General features: G+C 36.6%; 1 protein-coding gene across 1 annotated transcript in view; it reads right to left on the reverse strand.

The window, feature by feature from the left end:
* Positions 1-1086: 1086 nt before the first annotated feature.
* The window catches only part of MYOM2 (myomesin 2), a 37847-nt gene continuing 16845 nt past the window's right edge, over positions 1087-22088 (reverse strand). Inside the window, exons 10-21 of the mRNA XM_008942159.1 lie at positions 21142-21286; positions 20978-21037; positions 19375-19442; positions 15517-15630; positions 14053-14140; positions 11121-11159; positions 10339-10444; positions 7618-7781; positions 7265-7301; positions 7094-7116; positions 6181-6236; positions 1087-2183 (exon numbers count right to left, since the gene is read on the reverse strand). Of these exons, the coding sequence (XP_008940407.1) occupies positions 1866-2183; positions 6181-6236; positions 7094-7116; positions 7265-7301; positions 7618-7781; positions 10339-10444; positions 11121-11159; positions 14053-14140; positions 15517-15630; positions 19375-19442; positions 20978-21037; positions 21142-21286 (1218 nt within the window). The 3' untranslated portion in view covers positions 1087-1865. The remainder of the gene's footprint in view (positions 2184-6180; positions 6237-7093; positions 7117-7264; positions 7302-7617; positions 7782-10338; positions 10445-11120; positions 11160-14052; positions 14141-15516; positions 15631-19374; positions 19443-20977; positions 21038-21141; positions 21287-22088) is intronic.

The raw sequence follows: 22088 nt of genomic DNA on the forward strand, positions 1-22088 counted from the left end.
CATTTAATGTTCTCATGTGAGAGGTAGGATGCCTAGGCCTAGTCTTTTTTAATCTGTTTAACTAGTCAGACAAACTATAAAAGGATAAATAGAAGCAGCACCTTTAAATACAGGGAAGATAGGGGCTTTGTGCACTACCCTTGGTGGTCAGAGAGGCCACTTCAAATCCCCATGGATGGAGAGGAGGAAAAAAGTGGAATGCTGCCCTCCTCTCCCCCAGATGAGTGTTCTGATCTACTGTACCTAACAGCTTGTAAACTGACTTCTCATTTCCTTTCATTTTCATCTCTCTCAAAAATAAAACATTTTTTGAATCAAGGGACATATTCACTTAGGGGAGGGGAAAAAAAATAAAATAAAGAAGCCCTGAGATTAAATTTGCTCTGGTTTTGCCAGTTTGTCTGCTGGGAAAAAATAAAATAAAATAAAAAAAATCAAGCAAAAAAAAAAAATAAAATCCCATCTTAGAATGATTATTTCCATATCTTCCAAACATAAGCTCAGAGGCTGTCAGAGGCAGCACTGGTTTTCAGTCACAAGTTACAGTCCTGATATTTGTGGCAAACACCTTCATCCAGTTTCTCCAGTGAAAGTTTTACAGAGTGCCAGCCCTCACCCAAGCTCCCATCTCCCACAATGCTCCCTTTTCCTTGCATTTATCCTAGAGAGTGGGAGAAATCACAAGAGGGGAGAGCTGCATTCATGATGTTTGTATCACCTGTGTTGCTTTCCGTTAGAAGAATTCTTTGCTGGAAGCTGCTTAGCAAATTATGAAGGTTCAATTATGTAGATAAATGGACTTTTACTGAGCCTGATCTGAAAAAGCCAGCAGTGCAAACAGTCATGTTTTGTATGACAGAGATGCATGTCAGCTCACTGAATATTTCATGATAGGCGTATATTGAATTCTTTGCCCAGCAGAACATCACCCATGGAAGACTTCTGTTGTTCATTTTGGATAAAGAATTAAAGACATAATTATCTTAAGTGAATAAACTGTACACATGTCTTCTGGTACTAGTTTAAACTTACATCTTGACTTGTATTATAAAGAGTAAAATTAATGTCACAAGTGCCATCCAGTGGCTGTGATTAACCATAATTTGCATTCTTTATTGGAAGTCAATAGTTGACATACTACCAGCTGTGAAATTGTGCAATAAGCAATAAGTAAACAATGAAAAAGAGTAAACAGAACTAGTTAGGTGTGATTTGGAGCAGTGAATAGCAAAGGTGACTTTTACAGTTTTATTAGCACAAAGCAAGAAAAAACAAAATACAACCATGTGACCTATGCTTTAATGAGTAAACAGTGAATGTTTCTAGAAGCCTGCTGAAGATAAAGTCACACTATCAAACAACAGTTTTATTACTAAATAGAGCCTATCCACTAGACTTAAAGGATCAGAGGCTTCAAAGTTAGAGGGACTGTGTGTGGATCAAAGCAGGAGCCACCTCTGAATATGTACCTAACTGCAGTTCACTACCTTTACTGATGGGACAATGGTTCTCAGAGTGTTATTGGCTTGTTTGGGGTTTTTGGTTTTTTTGCAGAGAGCTGGGGAGGGTGGAAATGGAGATTTGCTGTAGATTTTTGTAGCTTGCCATTGGATATGACAACCTCTGGCAGGCATTTGGCATTTTATTATTTGCGAGTTCAAACCTATTATATGTATCCAGACTGAGACTGTTGCAGATGTGTATAGTATCATAACACAGCTACCTCCCTAAAGCAAATACCTAAAAGCTCAGTTTCCCTTTGGACATTAGCAGTGTTACATTTGGGAATATCTCAACTACAGCTCATATATTCTGTTTGTCAAACATAGTGTCAAGATTTACTTCTTACTGGATTATTCCTGGCCCTAAGGTTTGAGGACTTCTTCTGATGGTGGTATTGGCCTGGGCTTAGCAAGCTGGCCAGGCTTAATTTCAGGCATTTTTTCACCATGTCTGTACACACTTACAGTCACATCCACTGTTTCCCCACCATACTTGTTCTTGACATGGATGCTATATTTTCCTGAGTCTTCTGAGGTCACTCCCTTGATTGATAAACTGGCATATTTCCCTTGTTCCAGTGAAAATGCATAGTGCTCATCAAGTTCAAAGGCCTTGTCATTCTTGAACCAAACCACTTCAGGATCAGGATTTCCAAATACAGTACAGGTCAGATTCAGCGTCTGAAGGAGGAAAAAAGAAGTAATTTTAAGTATCAGTTATCTTTATTTAACAGGAATATTCTGAGTAATGCTCTTGGGTACTTCTTACTCCTAGTTAATTGAAGACAGGTATCATGTTCTTGAGGACTGAAAAGTAGAGTTCCCAATGTTTTATTTTTACTTTGATTCAGTCTTTCCACCATCTTACAGGTGACTGTGATACAGTAACAGCCTCAGGGTAACAGTGTCTGAAGATGGTAAGCTGGACTGTCAGTGCAGTCCTGCCTGCAGGAGACTCCTGACAACCTATTAGTCTGACATGAGGTTCAGGCAAAGATAGGCTTAAAAACATCCTTGAAGTTTCCGTGTATACAGCAGGGAGAACTGAGCAAATATTTTCTGACCAAGGCTTCCTGAGGTTATTGCTTGAGATGATAAAAAAAAATCACTTAAAATAGAGTACATTATATGAATCATTGGACATTGGTTCTGGGTGATGCCGACTAGTAAAATGGAAATATTTCACAAAGAATAAATAATACATAAATTTTGTAAAACTGTTTCAAGCATGTATAGTGTATTTAGAGGATAGCTAAAATTACCTAGTAGGCCACTCTGGCAGTCTGAGTACTGAACTGAGACTGAAGAAACCCATAAAATTTCCATGGTTCTTCTTCCAAATTTTTATTTAGTTACTACTGAACTTAATTTTGACCACCATATGTACGTGTATGTATGTAAACTTTATGTAAGTAGGTACAGTGATGACAGAATAAATGAAAGAATCATTTGAGAAGTTGTGTTGATTAGTGCTCTGGACATTGAAAGATGATTTACGTGCTCTGGGTACAACCTAGTGACAGCCTAAGTGTGTGAGTGCTCTTAAAGAAATTATATCATGTAGGATGTAAAGTTAACCAATAGCCCACAGGAACTTGCCTTGCTATGAAACACCTAGAGTAATGATGTAAACATGAAAATAAAATTTTGGGAAATCAAACTGATGTCTAATAGCATGAGTTGAAATCTTACTGTCCCTTCTGTAACTTAGGTAACATTTCATGACTAGTGCCCTCAACAGTGACCTCATTGAAGAGCAATTAATAATTAATTCTTAATAATTAATCAGGACCTAATAAGTTAATATTAAAATCTTATCAAAGAACAGATATATTCCACAGTCATTGTACATCATTTGGGCCTGTTCTAATTTGTTAAATTATAGATGTTACCTAAAATCTTTTATACTCTCTTAAGGCATGCTAGCAAAGCTTTGTCTTGTGTCCATGTATTTGAGTAGTTAAACCATTCCACTGTATGAGGAAAGCTCCACTCTTCAGGGTTTTTTTGTATAGTTACTTCTCACGCTTATACTTACACAACTTGTGCATTGTACCTGTGTATATTTAATTTAGAGGTGATTTTAAAGTTTCACTTCCTTGTGATCCATTTTATTTTGTCTTATTTCAGGAATCAGAGATTTTCTCATCACACATTCAGTTATTAAATCCTCACATGATTAGATCTCCTTTGAAGCTTTTTGCTTCTGGAAGCACACTATCTAGCATTTCTTTAATTTAAGGTTGTATCTTTTAGAGCATGACTGTATGAGAAAACTGCAGCTAGTCCATGCGTGCTGTGAGGGGTGACTTCACCGAGCAGTTTCCTTACAGTTAGACTCTTTTGAGATGTTCGTCCTAGAGTGGATGACACCGAACGGCCAAGACTAGTTTTCTTGCTGTGAGAAAAACAGCTGTGGTTTTCTTGTGTCTACCACAGTAAGAAGGCACCTCATGTGAATACCCATTAAAGACAAAGAGAGGAATGGGGAAAGAGGAAATTAATTTCTATCTGGTCCAGAGTTGAACAGGTTTCAGCATTCATTGCAAGGACCACATGTTCTCCCATCATTCTAAAGAGACTTCTCCTGGATATACAGAAAATGGACAAGTACACAGAAAATTGGAAGAGTTTTGTGCAACTTCATACTCTAGCGATAAAAAAGACAATTTCCACAAAGAGCTACACAGCTGTAGCATCTGAAGATGCACTTCATGCAAGAGATGTAAACAGCCTGATCTTAATGTTCTTGATAGCCAGTATATGGTAAACAACACGTTGGCTCAGGAGTTGATCTGCTGTAGTTAGTTGGAAAGAAAGTCCATCTATGTCTTTTAGAGATCAAAAGCAGCTGCTTAAGAGAGTCTACAAAAATAGAGGAAGCAAACAATGTTCCTATTCCTAGTATACCTTCCTACCTTTCACAATTTGGTGGCTTTTAAACTGGCTATCAAGAACACTGTCTTTAATGGCCCTTGCTAGACTTGCTTTCATGATGTTGCCTATTTTATTTTTTGGACCCAAATCTATTTTCACCAAAGGTACTAAGGCACAAATTAATATGAGCCACTTGAGAAAATAATTCCTTTTGATTCTTTAAAGACTGTAATGACCATGTAATTAGGCATTCTGTAGTTGTTCTGTGGTGAGAAATGCTGGATAATCATCTCCAAGTACCTCCTGTGCACTGTGCACAAAACTGCAGATTTCTGTTTTTTTACCCTGTTCTCTTTCAGGACTTTTTCTTCCCAGACTGAAGACCTAGTTTCTACCCATAGGGAAGGACAGGGTGCTCAACAGAGGTTTTGCTTCAGCAGAAAGACAAGAACTTGCTGTCTGTGTGGGAAGGATGAAAAGAGGTTGTCTTTTCTGAAATGAAGGCTTGTGTGTCTAGGGTTTGGAACTCACTCCCAGGACAGAGAGACCAAGTTCCAGTATTTCCTTGCATCTGTAAGGACTAAGAGAATCTCAGGCTAATAGTCTCCTATTTTAGTATCCAGTGAGTTTGGGCTTAGGTTGCATGAGATCCTGCTCCACCATGACAAATATCTCCAGTGTGGGGCACCAGTCAGTCAGAATCATGAAATTTCATCTCCATCAGTCAAACTGACCTAGGAAGGGACTTTGTGAAAATTTACCAATTTTGACTTTGTGTCTGAATGTTTAGTTTTTACTGATGTCAAAAAAATATGTATTCACTGGCCACTAATCTCATGTAATTGTATATTTTGATGGGACTATCTGCAAATATATAGTAAGAATGAAGAATTTAGCCCCTTGGCCCACATAGGTTCTTTACCCTCTTTTATCAGCCACGATATTTTATGTCTGGCATGCTGGAGGATGTGACTTAATTACTGGCCCTCAGAGAGAGGCTGCTTCCTCCGGCCTCTTCAGTTTCTTCTACAGAGCAGGAGTGGACTCTACCCTTGAGCTGCTCTGCTCTGTACACATAGAGTAAAGCCAGCCCAGATTTGAGTATGTAGTTAACTCATCCTCTATATAACCAGGCAAAACCATCTCCTCAAGGCTGACCTTGCTTGCATAAGATCTGAATGAGGCTGTGCTTCCTCCAACTGTGTAGTCAGCTGATGGTGCTCATTTTAGAAGTTGCATATGTCTCAATTAAGCAACTACAGTTTAAATTGTCATAGAATCATTTTGGTCGGAAAAGATCTTTAAGATCAAGTCCAACCATTAACCTAACACTGCCAAGTCCACCACTAAACCATGTCCCTAAGCACCTCATCTACACATCTTTCAAATACCCGCAGAGGTGGTGACTCCACCACCTCCCTGGGCAGCCTGTTCCAATGCTTGACAACTCTTTCAGTGAAGAATTTTTTCCTAATATCCAACCTAAACCTTTCCTGGTGCAACTTGAAGCCATTTCCATTTGTTTTATCGTTTGTTGCTTGGGAGAACAAACCAACCTCCAGCTTGCTACAGCCACTTCTCAGATAGTTGTAGAGAGCAATAAGGTCTCCCCTGTACCCACTTTTCTCCAGGCTAAACAACCCCAGTTGACCCATAAGACTTGTTCTCTAGATGCTTCACCAGATTGATTAACCTCCTTCTGCTTTCAGCTTCTATGAAATCTCCAGAATTCCTTCCCCTTTTGCCACCAAAGCAAACCTCTCACCTGTCAGCATGGCTCATGGACAAAAACCATCCTTACCTTTCCATCCATTATCGTAACAACGTCAGGTAAACCACCAATGACTTTACCACGATCTAGGAGTTAAAGAAAAATATGTGGGCAAGGTGAAGCTTAGTCCTCAAAACTACTAACTTCTTAATGATTTTATAAATTAGTACCATACTAGTCACAGCTTTTGTTTGGACTTAAATTTTTTTTTAAAAAATGTAATCCCTGGTTTATTAAACAGAAAATAATATAGTTTTTGTGATATTTTGTGTTATTTCTGTTTAATAGATTGTACAGTCCCCTAAGATTTTTCAGCAGAGTTTGTGCTGTAACATTCTAAACTGATACATATTACAATCCTGAAGCTACTACTGTGGGACAGTTTGTGCTTTGGGCACAGAGCAAAGCAAGGAGCATTTAGCATCTTGGTGGTATCTAAGATCTAAGGAAAATTTGTCCTGCTGCTCTCTTTGTGGGCAAAAGCATCTTGTCATTACCAGCAGAACTGATACCAAGGTACCAGAGTTTCTATAGCCCCTAACAGCAACAAGCTTCCCCACTGTCTGTGTCTCAGCAAACATTGCCCAACAGGCACTGAGTAGGTAATTTTAAACTTAATAGGTCAATTCCAATATTCAGTATCATCATCAGCTTTCGAAGCCAACACCTCCTTGTATGACACTCAGAAGCTCATACCTCATAAAACCTGTGTAGATACAAGACACAGTGGAGGCTTGCAAAATGAATAAAACATTTAGTGGATTTCCATTTGAATTATAAACAAATAAAACAACAAATCACTATTATTGCAGTATTATGTACTAACAGGATTTCTGCAGCCACAGAACTCTAAAAGCTGTGGCAGCATATCATGATGGATGCTTTAAAGAGAATACTAGACTACATTGTAGAACACATTTGATAAAATGTAAAATAAACTTACTCTTTTCAGCAAAAGCAGCTGCCCTAAAATTGTTAAGGAAGAAAGGAAGAGAGATTTATTATGTCATTGATGAAATTAATAGTATTTTATTAATATTATTAATAAAGTATTTTTTTTGTAAGTAAAGACACTGTTGTTACACCATTAAAACAGAAAAGATTTAACACTTACTTTAGTCGCTGGAATTCTGCATATGCATCATCAAAAGCTGTAACAAAACAATTGGGAGAGTTACTGTCCATTAACATAACTTGCACTTGGGGCTTGGTATAAATATTTAAACAAATACCCGTGATAAAACTCTTTTAGAATCCACACAGGGTTACATAGTAGTAAATTGGGAAATCGAACCCATGAAACCAAATGCCACTGGTGGTGAAAACAGACCAACAGCATCTGCAACTGAACTACCACTGCTTCTGACCAGAGATATTCTGTTTTTACTGTCATTCCTCTGGTTATTGGCAGTAAATTCTGTTTAATCCATGAAAAGTTGCCATATAAGTACATTTTTATAACTATACCTTGACCAGACAGATCAAGTGTGCGTTTGTAGGATTCTTTGTCACCGAAGATTTCAAAGGTATAGTTCCCCTTGTCCTTTTCAGTGGGTTCACCTATTTGCAGCCAGACAACATCCTCTCCTCCTCCAATTTTCATCTTTTCACCAGAAGAAATCTTAGATTCCCTGGGAAAAATGAATAAAAATTACTTTAAACATTCTTTTCATGTGTATTCTCCATAGGAAATCTTTTATAAAAGTTACAAAGGGTAACATACTTTCCCTAAATGACAGATAAATTGCAACTAATGGGAGCAATTTCCCAGAGGATGCTTTCCTTCCTAGTGGGGGGATGAAACACTTTGGAACCACTAGCCTGAGCTTTCATTCCAAAGATTAATTTGTTCACCCTCTTCTCTTCCTCCTCTCCACATACGTACACAACCATCCACATTTATATCTGTACACACACATCTGTATGCAAAAATGGTGCGTGACTTTAGAGTTCTGTGAACTTCATACTCACTAACATAGAATACATCAAAATGGTAAATGAGAGGTAAATAGGCTTTTCTGTTGAGGAAAATATTTTTACCACCATTAACTTCAAAAAATTAAGAAAATAAAAGATTTTCATATAATTTATTATTCTTGCACAAAGTCAAAATGTTTTTAAGTTTTTTTAAGAACAAGGTAAGAAGCAAATTTTCTAACCGCAGGTAATTAATAAAGAGGTCTTTAAAAACAGTGACGTTATACTGACTTATCATGACTTCCTAAGCTGAGAATCTAAGAACTGTCCTGCTGATTTAGATCAAGCATTCTTCTGGCCCATAATTTGTCATGAAGAGTAGAAACAGAAGAAGCTATTTAATGAGAACATGCAAACCAGACTACTTTCAATGTTTTGAAGAGAAATTTCCACTTCCACTGTTTAACTAAATATTTCTTTTCATCCTTCTTCCACAAGCATCTTTACCTGAAATTTTTAATAGATGAAGTCAGCCTTAGTTTGTCTTTGATCAGTTATTTTATTTGCCCATACAGAGCTGATTTGTCTTCATAGCTAGAGAGTTGCTTTGATAAGGAAAAGGAATTTTTACTATGTCCTTTTCTGTAAAATAACTACATTGAGTTCAGCATACCAAACTAGATACCTGCATAGAAACTAACTAGTATAAGAAAATACTACATATAATATTCCCCACTGTGTCATGATGCATACTTGTTCTAGAACGCTATGCAATATAGTGGATAATTTAGAGCTAGCTAGAAAGCTACATGGTAAGTTTCATGATTGACAATGGTAAAAAAAAAAAAAAAAAAAAAATGGATTATCTAGCCTTTCATTTTTTCCAAGAAAATATTTGCTAAGAACTCCATTTAAAAGAGCAAGGAGGTCTGGAGAGGCTGGGGGAGACTTGTTTGGTTTTAGTCCTTGTTTTAGCTTTAATGACTTGGGTTTATATTAATTATATTTGTGGAAGAGTTGAAAATTTATTTGATCAAAACATGTGTTCAATGATCTTCAAGACAATAAATGTGTAGGACATTATAAAATCTGAAATATTTGGAGGGGAGTGTCTGTATGCAAAATACAAATATGCACACTGATGTTTGTGTATTAGCCATGTAGCATTCTCTAGTTTTATATTTCTGTTAACTGGATGATGAAATGGACTAAGCTACTTTCAAAACTGAAGCAGATATAGTAAAAGGCAGAGGCAAAAAAACATTTTTCTTTTCTCTTCCATCACATAAGTATCACATTTACTAAAAGAGGAGGAGAACTTACTGAATACAAAGCTTGAGATATGAATACTGCTGCACATGCTTCCAGAATTTTTCTCAAGCTCCCTGAACTGATAGCACTGACACTTTTCTTCTGTTCCTGCCTTCATAAATATCAAGGGCTGGACATTGGCATTACAAAACTAGGACAACATGCTGATAGACCAGACTCTTCCTGTCCAAGTCAGAACAGTTCACTATGTGTCATCTTTGTAGGCCATCAAGGAATGTGAAAGTTGAAACCGCCTGAAGAATTTTTAAATCTTTTCAAACCTTACCTACAGTTCGAAACAAATGAGGGCCTGACATAGCAAAGCATTTGAACACACACTACCTGCAAATAAACATACGGCTAGAATTTCTCCAGAGTCTCAGATTAATGTCACATGAAGGTGGAAAACTATTGGGAACTTTAGAGCTCATTTCTGGTCATATTCTCAGCTCTGAGAGCTATTCTCAGAGTATTCTGTGTCCCATTTATTAACTCTTCAAAGAAGAGGAACAGAATTAAAATGGTTTGGGTTACTTAAGACTGTACTGGTTTGGAAAAAAAAAAAATCCTTTCTTAATATAGGTTTTTATTAAACTGTGAGAGCAGATCTTTGGTATTCACCTAGTACTAGGGGAGAATTTCATCCATTTAAAGAAAAGGGAATTTGAACTGACCAGACAATACAGAGGAAGACAAACAGTCTTGTGTTGAATAAGAGGCTGGAATACTGAAGATTCTTTTTTTCCTGGCTGTTACAGCCCTTCTGATAGGTGTTGCACATGTCTGTTGATAGTTCTTTTACTGTATGTACTGTCTATGTGAAAAGAGAATATGAAGAGCTGGGAAGAGAAATTAATTAATGCGGTCCAGTTACCAATGAATGCCACAGAACAGTAAATAGAAGGTCATAAAGATGGCAATTTTTCTCAAATGAAATTGAAAAAATATATTCTCACCCACCTGTGAGACCAGCTGATTTTCATTTCTTCATTGTAGTACTTCAAGAAACACTGGAGCCTTATTCCTTCCTCAGTGCAAAGGATCTTCAGTGGAGAGGCTGACTTACCTACATAAAATAGAGTATACCAAATCAAACAGGAGAGTAGAAAGAATAATAAACAGTCTAACAGACTATTTTTACTAACAGGACAAAAAAAAAAATAACTCAAGATCTGAGCAATGATTATCAGCTACCACAAAGAGATAATTATTCTTGCCTCTCAAAGAAGGTGAAAGTTCCCTATGAGTTTGTGGTTTTATTGTCACATACAAGCATAATGACTAGCAAGATCCTTTGTGAAATAATGAGCTAGTCATGTAATTCTCATGAAACAATAGTGTCATCAGTCTAACTGCACAAAAAGGGTATTCTTGTGCAACCCCTTTTCTTTCAGTGAAATGACTCCCAACTTCTTACTGAGAGCAGCACCAGAATCTCATCCTCTCCGTATCAAGGTTCACTTAGTAATGAGGAGCAGGGAGAAAATTATTGCTACAGCATTGTCACGGTACCTAAACCAAATAAGCCAAATGGAATAATACTTTGTTCCCTTTTAATAGTGTCAATTAGCAAGGTCAAATGCCTATTCAGAAACTTAATATGTCCATAGCAATATAAGCATCATGACTCTTGGAAATTCCCCACTTACAATAAAAACTGTTTGCATCAGGCTCAGATGACTTTAACATAAAAAAAAAAAAAAAAACCAACTACATGAAAATCCAAAACAGCATTTACTTACCACTGACTCCACTCAATGCCAGAATTATATCATCATACACTGAAGAGAGGGGGGGAAAAGAAAAGTACCATCAAAATTAAATCAAAATATAGCTTTGTTATGTTCAGTTTAATTGAAGCAATATGGGAAATCTTCACATCCTTAGGCAAAGAAAACCATTAAAATTGCAACAGGTGAATGGGACAAATTGGAGACTGTGTACAGCATATGAATTCTGTTCTATGCCGCTCAGTATCTCTGCTCTCTGTGGAGTCAGCTGTCTGCTCTCAGATCTTTGTCTTTGTATCCTTCAGGCCAGAAATAATAAAAGGTCATTAAAACTGGATAGTTCACATTCAAAGGAGAGTACAGTGGAAAGAGAAATTATCGCATTATAGGTGAAAACAGTTTTCACCTGCTCCCTGTAGGATGTCATTTTAACAAGTGTAAACCCGTTCAATAGTAAGTGAAAGACAACAGGTATCTTCTCAAGCTTGTGAACTATCACAAAGCTGATGGATTTGCAGAAGGGGAGAACCCTGGAGACAAGGGCAGAAGAGCAGGAAACTCATAGCAGCAGAATCCTGTTCAGTGTCACTGCATAAGATGGAAAGAGAGAGAAAGAACCACCATAATCTGAAGACCGCACATTCAAGGCTGAAGAATTTATATGAATAGGGAAGACAGCAAAATGCAAGTTCAGAAAATACTGCTTGTGTATTTGGTCTGTATTAATCTGTATCTGAGCTTTTTTTTGTCTCTTAAAATAAATTGTGATTCAATTTTGTAACCCTCCACAACCTCCAGTGTGCTTCAGCTGGAATGTTGACATAAGGACATGAATTGCATACTATGTATACCTTACATTACAGATTTCTAGGAAGATGGGCTTATATTACTTACAGTGTCTAAATTAGATTTTTTTTTTTTTTTTCTGAAAGAATAATGGGCAGAATTTATGCAGAGGAAAAATGCCCAAGAGACTATCAGACAATAATACAACTTTCTGAGGTAAACCACAGCTTAAAAACTCAGTCTGATATTAAGCTTTTTCTCTTATTTCAGGTACTTCCCCAGCCTGCTAAATAAAAAAAAAATAATAAAAAATTAGATGTTTAGATCTTTGGTAAACTGAGTCAATTTTTGAATATGTCTTTCTCCCTCTGTTAGGACATGGCAAAAAATATTCATTATTTGGGTCAAATGTCTACATATAGGTGGCATGAATCCAGGTTCGCTTTGACCTAATTGGTGGTACCTAAGCAAGGAAGCCCTAACTTCTTTAAAAAGTTTTAAAAAACTAACTTTTTTTTTTCTGAATAAACTTAAATGTAAATATAATTACAGTAGCTCACTCTGATACCTGATAACATATGAAACCTTATTTAAATGCTTATCAGTAGTACCTTTTAGACTATATTCTCTTACCTTTATTTGCCTTTATCTTAATTTGAATGCCAGTGGACACTGAGCTTGAACTAACCTGCCCAATACCATATGCAGTCTTCCAGGGCTCTGTTCATACTAAACTTCTCTGTTTATCCTTTATGTTTCAAGGCTAACTCCACCATTTAGGAGTTCACTACCTACAGTTTGTTCTAGCACTGCATTTCTTGTGCTTTTGCTGCTTGACTTTTTCAAAGCCACCTGGACTGATAGAATTAGACACTGAATTCTCTAAACAGGCATTTCACTGTACATTTCCAGCACAGCATAGTCCTGGCATACCTGAACTAAGGTCTGTAGTATCTGAAAGGGCCCCTGACCATAAAGTGGAGAACTACTGTACCTTTTGTTTATTACAGTGGTCAGGATATCCCTTACTTGTAAATCTGTAAGCTAAGGGAATGATATGTGTGTATATATCAAAGGATGGGAAGGGAGGAGGCGGTTAATGAGGCTGTATTGGATAGATAGCATGGGACCTGCACATGACAGAGAAGGTGTGGAATAAGGGCTGGAGATCATGCTGGCCTTGACTTGGGATAGGGTTCATTTTCTTCATAACAGCTTGTATGGTGCTGTGTTTTGGATTTGTGACTAAAATAGTGTTGATAACATGGGAATGTTTTAGGTATTGCTCAGCAGTGCTTGCACAGCATGAAGGGCTTTTATTTCTTTTCCTTAGACCGACTGGAGCTGGGAGGGGACACAGCCAGGACAGCTGACCCCAACTGACCAGATGGATATCCCATACCATATGATGTTATGCTCAGCAATAAAAGCTGGAGGTAAAAAGGGTGGTCATTCAGAGTTATTCAGAGATATGGTATTTGTCTTCCCAAGTCACTGTTGCAAGTGATGGAGCCCTGCTTTCCTGGAGATGACTGGACACCTGCCTGACAATGGGAAGCAGTGAATGAATTCTTTATTTTCCTTTGCCTGCATACATAGCTTATGCTGTACCTTTTAAACTCTTTATCTCAGCCCATGAGTTTTCTCACTTTCCCATTCCACTGGGAAGGTGGGAGTGAGTGGCTGCATGGGACTGAGCTGCTTACTGCACTTAACCCACAAAATAGCGTTACAATTTTATGATCAAAGTAACTCTTGGTCCTCACTGACAGTCCCACAACAATGTGTTGAGCACTTTGGTGTTTTAAGATTTCTTTGTAGACATTTAAGCTTGAGAAATCTGAGAGAGGAAGAGAACTCTTTGCAAAAGATCTCACATAAAATGGGGTGTCTATCTGATTAGAAACTTACTCCATTTCTTGCCTATCAGAGTGCCAGAGAGTAATCATTGCAATGCCAAGTGTTGCCCCTCCTAAACTGGTGATCTGCATTTCAGGTCTCAATAAGAATAATCCAGGCCTTTATAAGTGTAAAAAGAGAACTGAAATGCAAATGACCCCAAAACTGTTTGCTAACCTGCCATTTGAAAGGATAGATCTTTGACTCCTCTTGAGAACATGTGGAGATCATTATTCCAAGACAGCAAACTGAATGTTACCTTTTCCTGATAATTCAAGAGTAGACAGATCATGACCTCTATCATCTGATAGCGTTGCCTTATAAACTCCTTCATCTTTGCGAGATAGCTACAAGGAAAACACAAGTTATTTACTGACAAACTTGATAATAGTACTACATTTCCTCAACCCCTGCATGTTTTTCTAAATGAACCAACATACACTGTACCACATTCAGGTTAAACAATCTTGCCAGAGATGCGATGGAAGCTATGGATTGTGCATGTTTTTTTATGGAGCTGTAATTAGTTCTTAAGCTTAAAACATATTCTGATTTCAGTTCAATTGCCTTGAGAAATGGGGATTTTTCTCTTGTACCAAAAAGACAAACAGAATTGATACTGGTCACTAGAAATTACGAGTAGTGTGGTAAGATGTAACAGGGTAACTTAAACCCACACAAACTTTAGAAATGCAATTTATCTTCAACCAAAACAATTACTTTTTAAAATCAATTTCTGTAAAGCATAACAACAAATTTCTATCCTTTAACTCTCCGAATATCAACTCAGCAGACTTCATTCAAGCAGCAACTGTAGTTGAATTATATCTATGCTAAGTAAAAAATTAATTCATTGATCTTGGAAAGAGCATTCTAAAATGTAACATTACATTCTAAAGTGTAACACAGTGATACTGCATTAAAAGCATAGGGGGTTTTGGTTTGGGTGGTTTTATTTTGATTTATTTTGAAACCTGAAGGAAACTATATAAATAATTATATATAGATTGGTGATTATTTAACTGAGTCTTACACTGATATAAGTCCACAAGCCAGTAAATCATAGCAGAAGCATGACAGAACTGAATGACAAGTAACAAGAGCAATTCAAGACAAACAGAAAACACACTCCCCAACAGGCTACCCAAAAAAAATTAAGCCACTGGAAAGTCAGTTTCATCTTGCAAGTGAAATAAAGGAAGGAAATTAGAAGACTATTAAACCAACAAATAAATAAATCAACTAAATGGAATGCACATTTTGCTGAAAGCAGAAAAACTTGATCCAGGAAGGTTTTGACACTTCATGAAGGCAGCAGCTATGCAAACTAAGGCTTCAGACAAAACTTAGGTTATCCAGTTTGCATAAAGATAAATTTTAAGAAGTCATATACCTCAAACCTATTCATTTTAGGCAATAAAACTGAAACTGTCAGAAATGAGGTGCTTGAACAAATTGAAAAATTAAGGAGCAATAAGAAAGAACGAGATAGAGTTCACCTAAGGACTCTGAAGCAATTTAAGCATGAACTGTCTAAGCTGATAACAAAAATAGATACTCTTTTACTAGCATTAGTTACTCACCAGCTAATTGAAGGGTAGCAAATGTGCTTTTTCTTAAAATGGTTCACAGAAATCATTATAGATGGTTTAGTCCTCTGCCTTGCAAATCTATAGCGTGTCAAGCAGAAACCGTCATTTCTAAACAGTAGTTGATACTGTACCTTGGGAATACTGAGTTGACATTGTCCCTTCTGCAGGTCAGGCTCCTCATCAACATCAATCCCAGAACCATCCTTATACCACTTGAAAACAGTCTCCTTCTTTGTGTTCGCAACCTGTACAACAGGACAGGCACGCCAGCCGGGTTATGTACCGAAGAGAGGTACCGTGGGTAGTCACACACACACTTTCAACATAAGCAGCCCATTTTTTATAACACAAGTCAAATTAAGCTAATTGGAAGAACAATTTCAATCAAGTCCTACTAATCAGATCTTAGTCCTTTGGTATTTATTTGCAGCCCAAATCTGGTCAGAAGTATACAGCTTACAGCTTTGGAGCCCTGTCAAATCCTTAAAGGCAATCCTGTCAAGTTCTCCTCTTAAAGGATTTTGCACCCTTGCTATGTGGTTGTAGTTCATCTAGAGGTGTCATTGAGAAGTATCTTTGAAATTAGAACTGCCGAGTTCTCCTTTATCTTTTTGTGTTTGTCATGTGTCTCCAGGGTTCTGTAACACAGAACTTAGGCCCTGCTTTAAAGACTCTTCAGCCAATTTGCAGATTTGTCCCAGCTACCTAAGCAATGTCTTTCAGGGCTAAACTGCAGAGAAAAAATTAATATTCTGAAAGCATATCAGACTTCAAAACTGTGATCTGCACCAGAATACTGTTTTTCTACTACACTGTGTCCTGTGGGAAGTACAAAGACTTCAGGTATCCTACAAATTGCAGTCTCTCCCAACACAAAAATGTAGTGCAAATGCAGAGAAGTTGATTGAAAGCAAATATTTTGCTGTAGTAGCAGCAACTCATCTAAGCAATGCATAAATAAACTACAGCCATACCTCAAGTACTGCTATAATTTTAAAATATGAATTGTGTATTGGTGATGCTTAAAATATTGCTGAGTGAATGACCTCAAACTGTGAATTCAAAGAAGCTAGAAGCACAGCTCTGTTTAGAAAGAACCCTGACAATATATTTTATTTTTCTCCCTTTCAGAACTCTATGGTTTATTTGACATCACTACCCCTATACTCTTTTAAAAATCACAATAAGGTCATGGTAGTTCTGTGCAGAGCCTGAATTACCAGTCAGCATGGCTTTGGTAGAAGGACAGCGCTAGCAGGACACTTCTCAGTCCCTAGGCAGTTGCTTTAAAAAGCCTCCTTAAAAAAAAAAAGCTGAACAAATGGATAGAGGGCAGCTCAAAAGTTAATACAGATCTGAAATAGTTTTCAAGTGACTTGCTTGAAGGAAAAAAACATGCACCAATTTCTAACCTTTTCACATTAGAGAAGTTATTTCATAGATGAACAGCTCTGTGAAAGCTCTCTATAGAGGTGACTAGACAAATAAGAGGGCCTCTTATACTGATTTCTGGACATCTCTATAAACCACCTCAAATTAATCACATATATTGCTGCTAAATAACAAGTATCGGTGACACAGATCTCTGACAGAGAATTTGAGATCACGGCCTGGCCCAAAGCAATGTCTTGCTTGAGAAAAATGAGCAGTATTTTATGTTCACTAGTAACTACTAAGTTAGGCTATTCCTACAGTCATATGACATGAGCGGCAATTTTACCTGAACAAAGCCTGAAGGAACAAGCCTTTAATGCTTTTCAACAATTTTTCATCAAAAACTGTTAGCACTCAATCTGACAATGAATAGACTTGAGTGTCAGACACATGCAATTGCAGTGCTGAAGTTATTTCATGTTGACATTCTATGAAAAGTTGCTTTTTTCACTGTTTATCTGCACACCAAAAATCCTGCTTTCAACAGAGTACAAATAGGGTCAAAATTATGCAAGAACAGGTAGCTTCTGAACTTTCTGAAATTTAGAAATACTTGAAGAAAAATTATAGTAAATCTCGGCATATTAAAAAAAAAACAAAAAAAACCCAAAAAAAAACCCACACAATAAAAAGCAAACACCACCAAATTATTGTACAGATGAACAAACATGTCCACTGGCATGCAGGGGCTACAACACCCAGAACAAGGTCAGAAAATTGCAGCTATTTCAGAATTTAATATTAAATCAATCAGAAGTCAGTCAGGTCCACTTACATTGAAAACAAGTGGTACATGAGGTTACATGCATTAGTTTTGATATACTCTTCTATAACACAGTCCTTATTTGTCCATTATTAGGGTTATGGACCTGTATCATATAGTCAGTCCTCTGCCCTACACAAGCTTCCAGATGGCCTGGTTTCCTAACACCCTTATTTCATGCAATGGCCTTTGAGACAGTCAAGGCAAAAAGCCATCTCTTACAGATACTTCTTTCACATTATCTCAGGCTCTTTCAAGAGGTAAAAACACCCATGACAGTTATATTTGCACAGGAGCGTTAAACAGAACCTAGAAGAGACATGGGCTAAGTGCTATGATACAGCCTGGGGAGGCAGATATTGGTCCTTGGATGTCTTTACTACCACAGAAATAGCCTAAGGCAGCCACACTTCTAAGCTGAATACCAGGTACCTGAAATTTGTAGGACAAATCCAGGCTTTACTGTTCAAACTATGTACAAATATCGGTTAATGGGCAGAAACAGTGGTACCATGTGAACCTAATGGCCAGTCACATGCTAGCAGTAACAAGCATTATAAGGTCAATGGCATAGTTAAAATGATGAGTGTGCAAACAGCCCACATCCTAGATTTCATTTACATAAAGTGTTCTGACCTTATGAACAAAAATACACTGGTGAAAATAATATAATCAGACGCTCAGCCTTTCACAGTTTCAGTGGTATAAACAGGCTCACCAGTCAATGAAAAGAAGGATAATTTCAGATTAATATGTAGAGAATTAACACTAGTATAACTGGTTCAGAAACATTTAATTCCCCATGTGCATGAGAGGATAAGCAGGGTTCGTGCCTGAGGCAAATGCATGTCAAGATTATAAAATACTCCAGCTATGCAGCTCAGCACTAATAAAGGTAGTATGTTAGCTAATGAATGTTGAACCTTAAAATGAAAGCACACAGGCTTGCTGCTTCACCACCTAGGTCAGTTCTGCTGGGAATAACTTGAGGTTAAAGGTCTCCTAATCAGTGAGCAGAAAAAAAGAAAGGAAAAAAAAAATCCCACAAATACGCATTTAAATTGCTCATAATTAATTATTCAAGTTGGTCTAATTAAAAGCCAGAAACTTATTCAAAGAAGTGGAGAAAATTAATACAAAAGAGTCCTTATTACAGGAAAAGACAAGGAAGAAGAATTTGATGCCTGTTGAATTCAATTAAATTGGTTATTCAGACCTCCAATTAGTCACTCCAGAAGAGCAACAAAAATGAAAATATATCAGTTTAGAATGGCATATAAAGATGTTAATAGCAGAAGTTACTGTGAATTCCACTCACATTAGCATTAGTTAAGATTCAAAAGTCATTAGCCAAATATAATAGAAATCATGTTGTATAACTTTAATTCTATAAGTCTTTGTTGCATGTTTGTTTGCAGTTGATTAAATAACAGATGCTTTGGTAAAAATGAGGAAAGTTTGAACTGTGGCCTTCTGTAGCTATTTTCTGAGGAAGGAAGAAAGACCAATAATGGATGAATATTTTGTTTAAATTATTTTTATGGTTCACAATTATTATAAAGAATTACATCATCTAAAACTTTTAGAAATGTCCTGTGATATTTTTTGTCATTGTTCTTATGACAACTGCTAAAAAGCAGTGAGAAATTGTGTTTTTAACTATTTCTAAATAATAAAAAAGTTGCCATATGAAACTTTTCCTTTTAAAAATATCAAAATCTTTCCTCACATTTTCCTACCTCAATTTTTAATCAACACATTCTAACAAATTATTTCAAGCATATTTCCTCACCTTACAAGCAAGTAAAACTTCGCACTCCTCTGTAACTTCCCAATACAAAAACTCTGAGAAGTGAGGACCTAAGAAACAAAATTGTCTTTAAGATATGATGTAGACTGAAGAGACATCAGAGACATTCAGTTAAAGAAAGAAAAAGAGTGACAATTACATTATAACATCCTTACACTGCAACAATGAGAGAGAACTCCTGAACTACACGTGCACTAGAAGGAAAATCCTGGAGTAAGTTTTTGTCATATTAACAAAAGTTAATATGACACAGGTGTCTACAGTTCAGCTTAGAAACCTGAGGCTCAACTCAGTTTGTATGGTAAGTAATGTAGTATTGCAAAAATTAAAATGGTAAGTGAGACAAATTAGTTTACTAAATATGCTTATATTCAATTGCCAACTAAGCATAGGGGAAAAAAAAAAGAGTAGCTACAAACAAGTGTACAAATAATGTACTTAATGGAAAGAGAACCAAAGAATAAACAAATATATCCAAATACTCAGCTGAATGTTCAAAGCAAAATCCCATACCAGACACTAAACGTCCAAATTATATAAAGTTTAAAAATGTATTAAACATTAGGAGCAGAACAGGAGCAGAACTGTTTTCCCCACTGAGGTTCCAATCCTGCAAATATATATATCCTTAAGTAACTGTACTGACATACATAGCCTTTTTAAAGTTATTGTGGTTACTCCTGACAGTAAATTTATCTTTTAGTGTCCACAGAATCAGGGTCCATAATTGCAGACCTCAGAAGTAGCAAAGTTCCTGACTTTCAATTAAATCACTGAGAACTGAAAGATTTTGTGAGTTTATGCTGTAAGCACTATAATTTCCTTCCTAAATCTATTGAGAAAAAAAAAAAAAAATCCCTCTCCCCCCCCAAAAAAAAACAAACCAAAACAGAAAACCATAGAATTACATTTCTTGTGTAAAGGATCTTGCCAAAACTATTTAGAATAAATGCTTTTAATTATTATTATTACTTTCATCCTAAAAGTTATGTGCTTGCCAAGTGAAAATACAAACTAGAGCTCAAACTCAATTTTTTAAGGATTTCACAGTGATAGAACTCTGAATTGGTTATCCAATAGTAATTCTTACTTTCTGCCACAAACAAAATTGATAACAAACTCTGTAACTGTATAGCAATTATGCAACAAATATACATTTAGTTCCTGGAATTTTGCCTGGACAGATACCACAGGGACAGGTTTTTAACCTTCCTTGTCTGACACTATGCTGTCTACTCTTCTGTCAGTTATATTGAAGGGATAATTTGAATGCTTAAAACTAAACATGCTGAAATGCTTTCTTGGACCAGAGCCTCCAGCAGGCACCGTTCCACTAACATTAAGCATAACCTTTTGAAAGGACTTCCACTTTATTTCTTGATTTAGTGAAAGTTCTGTCACAATTTGTGCATATCATATGAAAATGTTGGAAAATAAGATCCATCAGGAGTTCAGTGTCTCCTCAAACTGTGCAATATATTCATCTTCTAACAAAATCAATGGAAGCTGGAAGCACTTAGTATTCACCAGGAATTTATCGTTGATTGCAAACTGGACCTAAAGGCACCAATCAACTCTGCCTTACCTTGCTTCCTGAGAAATTCCTTTCTCTGGAGCTCAGACTCAGCCAATGCTTCCTTAAATGCTAAATTTTTGATGAGGAAAATGAAAAATGAGTCAGTCACAGAATTACTCAAGAAATAATTGAAATTCATTTCTTTATCAGAGTCAAAGTTTCAGTGAACATACCATCTCCAATGAGAACTAATGAAGACTGGTTCTTGGCTTTTCCATCTTGAATCTGTACTGTGTAGGTACCTTCATTGTCAATTGTAAATTTTTCCATCACCATTTCTATGATGCCATTTGAACGATCACAATGTATTTTATGCCTCTGAAATAAACAAGTAGTAACTTTAGTGTAGTATAGATTACTTATGAATCCCTATCAAATAAATTATGGTTTATATCCCTGCCTCAACACTCATTCTTTTTCATGTCCTTTTAATCGTAAACTATGGGAAGAGGGCTGTGCTTGTATTTACTGTTGTGCAACAAGATCCTAGCGATGACAGAAACCTCTGTGTGCAGCCACATTTGGAATCCTTGATCCATCATAATACAGCTAGTTTGGATTTTAAAATAATAGTTTGTGGCACTGTGCATGTTTGAAGAAGTACCTACACAGTCAGCCTGTGGTAGTATTAGTTTCTAGTTCAACAAGGAGGGGTTGCTAGGCTGAAGCACTGTTCCTAGCAGAGTCCAGAAATAGCTGGAAGTATTATGTTTGTAGACATAAATGCAGATCTCCAAATAAATCCATCACAACAAATTGAAAAAGTCATCACTTCTAAATATCTCTGAGACATATGGAACCTCAATACTAGATCTTATCTTCTCACTAAAAAAGTGTATCTAGGAAGGGTATAAAAGTTTGGTCATCTAATACAGGTATTCTTTTCAAAGACAACTAAAACCCAAGACCATGAGAACAGTAGCTTGTGCAAAACCCAGAAAGCTTCTGGGAATTAAAGATCAACCAAGTTCAGTAAAAAGACTTAAAAGTCTGTCAAAACATCTAGTTACCTACTAAAGTGCTTGCAGAATACCCAAACCACCAAATATTAACTTGACTTCAAAGTTAAATATGCTTTTTACTGTTTGTTTCCTTTTTGTGTTTGCATTCCATTAAAAAT

The sequence above is a fragment of the Merops nubicus genome, unplaced genomic scaffold (assembly GCF_000691845.1).
Source record: "Merops nubicus isolate BGI_N331 unplaced genomic scaffold, ASM69184v1 scaffold5916, whole genome shotgun sequence".
NCBI lineage: Eukaryota > Metazoa > Chordata > Aves > Coraciiformes > Meropidae > Merops > Merops nubicus.